General features: G+C 36.4%; 1 protein-coding gene across 5 annotated transcripts in view; it reads right to left on the minus strand.

Moving 5' to 3' along the window:
- PRELID2 (PRELI domain containing 2) overlaps positions 1 to 7,662 on the minus strand; it is a 66,172-nt gene that overhangs the window by 44,404 nt on the left and 14,106 nt on the right. For 2 of the 5 annotated variants that reach the window (XR_002782126.1, XM_023534905.1), the window contains exons 3-5: positions 5,428 to 5,501; positions 4,858 to 4,882; positions 3,813 to 3,973 (exon numbers count right to left, since the gene is read on the minus strand). Coding sequence is in view for 3 of the 5 variants with exons in the window: in XM_023534905.1 (XP_023390673.1) it covers positions 3,813 to 3,973; positions 4,858 to 4,882; positions 5,428 to 5,501 (260 nt within the window). In the remaining 2 variants the exon portion in view is untranslated. Of the gene's footprint in view, positions 1 to 3,812; positions 3,974 to 4,857; positions 4,883 to 5,427; positions 5,502 to 7,569; positions 7,628 to 7,662 lie in introns of all 5 variants that reach the window. The other 3 variants (XR_002782127.1, XM_011367470.2, XM_011367468.2) reach the window with 3 other exon arrangements.

The following is a 7,662-nucleotide window of genomic DNA, read 5'->3' on the forward strand; positions in this document are numbered from 1 at the left end:
TACAGAACAAACATATATAATTGATGGCTGGCACTGTCTGAGGCATAGAGTGCCAAGCTGGGTTCTTGAAAAGTGAGATGAGTAGAAAACATCACATCAACCTATCTCCCCCAAAAGATGTAAATTCCATTTCACAAAAATGGCAGGAAAAAAATATCCAATGAAGTTAATAAAGGAAGAAAGCATGTTAGAAATAAGCAGTTGTGTGATGACACAGACGGGGGAAGGACTGATGTAGCTCTTGCCCAAGAAGGAGCCACAATGGCAGAGATGTCAGTAGGAAGCCAAACCAGGTCTACGTACAGGGACATGGACACAGTCAGATTCTCCAGGAAACCCATTTCGAGCTCATCTTGGAACTAAGCCAACAGGCCATGCTCAGGGACAGACTGATATCTGGTTTCCCATCACACACCCACACCTGCTAACCAACACACAGCTTGCAGGTCTATCTAATTTTAGACTCAGCAGCCATGACCACTTTTCTTTCTTTAAAAAAAATCGTCATATTTTATCTTCTGGGTGCAGTGGCAACCATTACATTCCTAGCAAAGGAGGCGAATGAAAGTAATAATGTGTCCTTTCTTTGATGTCCACCCCACCCAAGATTACCTCAATTGAAATGCCTGCTTAAAATGCCTTTCTAAATCCATGTCAAGAGCTAAGATAACATAAGTTTCCTAGAATCTAGATCACAGCTGTCATCACATCATCCCCTGCTCGAAACCTTCATGTGGCTGCTTGATGCTGAAAGGACAAAATCCATTTTCCATAACCTGGGAACCAAAGTACTCCGCAGTTTGCAATAAATCCATTCTTTATAAAACTCCATACTCCTACTTCACTGCTGTCTGCTCAAGGTGGAGTCCCTGACACCTGGATTCAGATCTTGGATCAGCAACTTATTAACTGTATTACCTTGAGCAAGTTATTTATCCTGAGCTTCAAAACACTGCAGGTGAAGACCTTGACATAGTAGGTGTCAATAAATATTGGCCTGGTGTGTCAATAACTTCAAAGAGAATGTTTTAGAGAAGACAAGAGCATAACAAACCAAATAAAGAAGAAAAGTATAATTGGTCAGGTCTTTTTATAAAAGAACCTGGTAATATGTATCAAAATATAAAACACACATAACCTGTGACCCAGAAATCCCATGTTGCTCCATCTGCTTTATAAGGTTATTGAATACATAGGGAAATATGTAATCATAGGGATTTCATCACAGTGTTGTTGTAATAGCAAAAAATTCAGAAACAATCTAAATGCCTTTTAGAAATGGACCAAGAAAATTACGTAAACAGATACTACTGCTAGGTGATAAAAATTGTTTCTTTTTCCCCAGAACTGTTTAACATTTTTTTTTACAAGTCACAGGTATCATTTTTTTTTCCAGAATCAGAGTGACAATTCTAAAACATACTTAAAAAAAAAAATACACAAAGGCAAAAGGTCTTAAAGGAAGTTTCCCCTGGATTCTTAGGGCCAGTTATCATTTTATACTTCACTGATGAAGGTTCAGTTCAGTTAGTCAACAGCCCAGATATCTGAGAAAACTAACTGAGGCTAAAATGAAATATAAGAAATGAAAGACTTTTTTTTTTTTGCAGAAAATCAGACGGTTCCGTCCTTTTACTACTTCTAGATACAAAAATAAATAAATATTTTTTTTAAAAATAGCAAGCTCTATTCTGTGGCTAATAGCTTTTGTACTTAATCCTAAACATCCATGTTCTATGTCAGGAGAGAGACTGAGAAAAAAATAAAATAAAAAACTAGTGGGTGGTTCAAAGCAAACCCAGCCCGGGTGCTAATGAGAGTTGGCATTCGCACTCATTCAGTGTGCCACCGGAGCATTGTCACTGCACAACCAAAATTATGGGGAGCAGTAATGATGTGGACAAGTGGTGGAGCTTCAGAATGGATTTTAGATTTCTGGTTTTTAATTATTTGGGTTTGAGGGCCTTACTATTTTCATTAAAATGATAGATGCATAATAAAAATTCAAACCATACAGAAAAATATTAAAAGACACTGCAAATTATCCTCTGAAATCATAGTTCACAGCAATAATCACTATTAACATTTGGTGCTTGTTACATTTTGCTTTTGTTTTTAAACCCATCTCAAAGGACTTAATCATTTCTCCCCCATTATACTAGCAAAAAAATTTGTAAAGTATGTTAAGTGCTAGCAATGTTGTAGGGAAATGAATTCTCACATACTGTTGATGAGAATGTAAATTAATGTATTAGCACATTGCAAGACAATAGAATCTGTATAAACTAAAAATATGCATGACCTGATAAGCAAATATATAACTTTATTTGATTTAGATATATTCACATGGCATAAAATTCACCTTTTTAAGGTATATAATTCAGCGGTTTTAGTACATTTAGAGTTGTGCAACCATTGACACCAGTTCCAAAACATTTGCATCACCCCAAAAAGAAAACTCCATACCCATTAGCAGTCACTCCCTCCTTTTCCTCCTTGCCCAAAGAAGCAACCTACAGATTTGCCTATTTCAAACAAAGGGACTCATACTATATGTAGCCTTTTGTAACTGGCTTCTTTCACTGGGCATAATGTTTTCAAGCTTCACCCAGTTTTAATATGAATCATTACTGCATTTCTTTTTATGGCTGAATAATATTCTATTGTATAGATATCTATCACCAGTTGCTAAGACATTTGTTTCTCATTCTGCCTATTATGAATAATGGTGCTGTGAATATTCCTATACAAGTCTTTGTGTGGACATGTTTTCAATACAATGTAGAACTGCTGGGACATGTGGTAACTATGTTTAACTTTCTGAAGCACCACAAACTCCTCCACAGCTACACCATTTACACTCCTACTAATAGTGTGGGAGGGTTTTATTTCTCCACATCCTCTCCTGCACTTGCTATTATGTGTCTTTTGTTATTATTATTACAGCCATCCTAATAGGTTTGAAGTAGTATCTCATTGTGGTTTTGATTTGCATTTTCCTAATGATGAATGATGTTAGGCATATTTTCATATGCTTATTGGTCATCTGTATATTTTCTTAGAGAAATATTTTCTCAAATTTTTGTCCATTTTTTAATTGGGCTGTCTTTTTATTAATGAGTTGTAACAGTCCTTTATATAGTCTAGATACTAGACTCTCATCTGCTATATGGTTTGCAAATATTTTCTCCCATCCTCTGGATCGTCTTTTCATCTTCTTGACAGTACCCTTTGAGGCACGAAAGTTTTTAATTTTGATGATGTCAATTTTACCTATCTTTGCTTTTGCTGCCTGAGCTTTTACATATCTATATACATACAGAGATATATATATAGATAGAGAGAGATATAGCTATTCAAATGGATAAAGTTTAGAAACATTCTATTAAGCAAAAAAGGTTAAGTGCACAACAATTTAAACAGAACTAAAGCATGTATGTAAAAAGATGCACAGAATCAGACGGCATGGGCTGAGTACACAAGTAAAGTACCTAAAGGTATCTCTTCAAGGTCTGGAAAAATACTCAGCACACTGCTGACACTCATCGCTTCTGCAGAGGGAAAAGAGGCACCAAGAACGGGTAGGGTGTTCTGAAAGGAGTTGAGTTCTGTCATTTTTCTCCCAAAGGGAAATCTATTCACTAATTATTTGTGTGATTAAAAATTAATAATGTGTAATTTATGTGAGTTGTAAACAGAGATTATAAATATGAAATCATAGCTTAATACAGGGGCTCGTTTGTGCATCCCTGCACCCAACCTCTCTGTACACACACACACATACACGCACATGCATGCAGAAGTAATCTTACCAATTTGGATTTTCCATACTTTCCCGGAAGACAGACTCCTCCTTCATGGATGCATACCGTGTCCACGTTAGGCAGTGACTCTGTATAGCCATGTTTCTTTCCCGAGGATTGAGCCATGATTCCTCTTCCAACTGGATACTGGGTACTTTTAAAATGCTCACCTGTCCAATAGAGGGGGGATGGCTTTCTCACTTTAGGAAGAGCAGGTTACATAAAGATTGCATTCAGAATTGCTTTCAGTCTTACATAACTAAGAGGACAAATGATCCTAACATATGAATGACAGCTCATCAATGGCTCTAAGTACTTGATAATCAAACATTTTATGTCCTTACTAAATGCTGGTGAGGACATGCAAATGGCCTAGAATTTATGGAGGATATACTGTCCCTGGCCTGATTTCCCTAACTGCTAAACACTAAGCAAATTATCAGTCTCCTCCATGTCTCCTCTAAGGCCGGTTATGGCCTTCTTAAATTGATGGATTCTAATTGGGCCCACTTAAGGGCTTGCAAGCAGGACGATATCAGGTAAAATATTTTCTTCATTTTAAACTCCGTTCAATGCCTAGAAACGTATGCTTTCCTAGGTGGAGGAGACACGGAAGACTACAAAGGCAGAATTGTACAAGTCAGAGGTGTCCTTAAATTATTTAAGAATTGAGATACAACACAGAGTTGAATACCTTTTTAAATAATAGATTCAAAGTGTGTATATAGGGCAAAGGCAGGGTATACGCTCTGTGGAAAAAGTCCATGGTAATTCCCTACACACACTGCAACACATTTTACCATCTGGAAAATAAAAGAAAGTTCATTTTCATCGTCATATCGGCCTTTTCTTCACTAAAGAACGTGAGAGAGTCTTAATCCATGATAAGGAAGTGATAGAAGCCACCACTTTTTCTACATACGGCCCAGCAATGTAATCTGCAAACTCATGGGCAAGGGTCTCACTGGGTTCCACATCACATACATGATTTTAAAGGGCTCTTGGCACTAATTTTTCTATGGTTCCAGCAATGTGATTAAAAATTCCTACTTACCTTTTTTCCAACAATCACCAGTGTGCTTAAAGATTTCAAAGAGAGAAGACAATTTGCGATCATGAAGATGTCATCAACATATTACTTTACAGAAACATACATAAGAAGACTTACAGAGAGTACTGAGAACCTCATACTCTCTGAAATAACAATTCTGACAGTGAAATAGAAACTGAAGTTTCTATCTTCCTTACTAAAGATCTGACTAAATATTTGCTATCTGCCAACTTCTGATCATTGTTATCTAAGAATTGCATTTAAGCATGGACAGATTAGAAAAGGTAGTCGCTTCATGTAAAATGTCCAAAATAACTGCCGACCATCTCTACGTCCACCAAGAGCCCTCCACAAAAGAGAGAGAAGGAGATAGAAACGGACAGGGAAAAACTATCCATCCCCGGAGCATCTGCCCAAAGTGAGGCTGGATACAACAGACCTTCTTCCTCTGAAGAGCTATCAGGTAGGAGAACTGTGAAAGTTCTAACACTCCTTTACACCAGAAAATGCTCTTTTTATGACTTGGAAAATTACCCAGTGTTACAACAAAGCTAAATTCTGAAATTCACTTACCTTCCTTAAAATCTCTGGAACCACATTCCGACAGATTGCAATCCTCTTTCTATAGATGATCCCTGTTGACACATCTAGAAACAGAAAAATTTTACACTCAAAAAAAAGTTTTTTAAGAAAGGTACTCTTGTCTTAAAAGTCAATAAAATTTTTAATGTCAATCTCAATTTTCTATATGTAGAATTCCTAAAGAAAATGTTTAACTCAAAAGTCAGTGTCCCTGACCACTGTTCTGGGTCAAATTACTCCAAAGGTACTTATCTGTAATCAAGGAATAAGAATAAAAAAGCTACTCACATGGCACAGACTAAAGTCAGGGATAAAAGAATCATGAATTGTTCATTGCTATGGACTATCAACATCAAAACTCCAATGACATGGGCCAACAAGCCTCCTGCTCAACTCCAACAAAGAAAATGTTTTAGCAAAAAAAAAAAAAAAAAATGGAGAATCTGATTGTGCCACCTTCTGCACCAAATATGTTTTCATGCACAGCGGTTACAAAATTTAGACCTATAATGAATTATCGGATGTTAAAAAAAAAAAACAACAAACCACTCAATAAATGTGAGGTAAGAAAAAAGAAGACTAAATTTGAGAAAAAGACAAACCTCAAAGTGTTGTCTTTTGCTCTGTGAATTACTGTGACTCAGCCAGGCTCCTGCCAAGTTTCCTCAAAGCTCCAGCTATAAGAACCTTGAACCTTGGTGCAAACACCCTTACTCTTCAGAAGTCGCTGACAGGGTGACAAACTGGTCTGTCTCTTCTGCCTGCTGGCATTCCTCCAGCTACTTCATCCAGCATTTACAGCACACAGACTTAAAACGGATGAGCCACTCCTGGAGGCAAAGATGCCCTCGTCTATGTTAGAAATCATAATTAACGTTCCTATACCACTTTGGAATGTGCACGCTGTTCTATCTCTTGATCTTCACAACAACCTAAAAGCAGGATTACTACTTCCCCATTTAACAGATGAAGAAACTGAGGCATCAAGAAGTTAGGTCATACAAATAGTAACAAAATCAAGACTTGAAATCAGATTTCTCTGATGACGAGTGACAAGTTTCTCCCACACCGAGTGCAAGCACATGAAAAAATGTTTTTTAAAAAATATTTATAGAGTTAAGGAAGTGCAAAAAATATCTTCACAAGCAAGACAGTTTTGTGTTCACCAAGCATAGAGAAGGCCTCAGTCATGTAATGAGCAGAAGCATCTCATTCATTTACTCAGAAGGCTCAAGAACATGTTAGGTGTGGGCCTGCATGTCTCCAAATGTTTATACATTGATTATGTGCATCATTATAGCTTCCTGCATTGCCCAGTTCTCAAGTTCGAATACTGACAGTGAATGACAGAGATCAATGAAGACTCCTACATTCTAGCCCAATTGTCGATAAACATTTTCTGTAAAGGTCTAAATGGTAAATATTTTAGGTTTTGTGAGCCAAACAGTCTCTGTCACAACAACTCAACTCTTCTGTTGTCATAAGGAAGCAGCCGTAGATAACATGTAAACAAATGGACATGGCGATGTACCAATAAAACTTTATTTACAACAACACGCAGCACAAGCATAATTGGTCAACCTCTGCATTAGTCAATACTGAACCATATTACAATTAAGCACAGTTACAACTACATAATCTAATCACTTTACATATACATATACATGATATTAATATACATGATATTAATCACATCTATTTTACCATCTATAAAAGTATATATGAATATATTACAGGGATATAGTCATGTGACCTTGGGCAAGTTATTTAACCTCTCTGTACCTTCGCTCTTTCATTTATTAAATAGGAGCAATAATAATACTTACCCCATACATTGTTATAAAGATTAAATTAGTTAATAAAAGAAAAAGTTCCCAGCACATATTAAGTACCCAAAAATGTCAGCTGTTATGATTGTCATCAATGATTAATTGAGAAAGTAACAAGAGTATAATATATTAGGCAAGGCTTCGACTTCTGCAAATGCTGGATGTTCTTTTCCATTGGTCAATACAGAAATAAACCTATTATGTTTAAAACATAATGGCCCACACACACATACACACACATCTTTACAAAAATCAGTATAACTTAATGATCATCACTGAAGCAAGGTATATTCAAAGAACTTACCTCTTTTTTCCTCTATAGTTATCACAGAGATAACATTTTTATCCATGGGGTTGGGATACTAAAAGAAAACACATAAAGAAGAATTAGCATCCA

This window comes from Pteropus vampyrus, unplaced genomic scaffold (assembly GCF_000151845.1).
Source record: "Pteropus vampyrus isolate Shadow unplaced genomic scaffold, Pvam_2.0 Scaffold134, whole genome shotgun sequence".
Classification (NCBI taxonomy): Eukaryota; Metazoa; Chordata; class Mammalia; order Chiroptera; family Pteropodidae; genus Pteropus; species Pteropus vampyrus.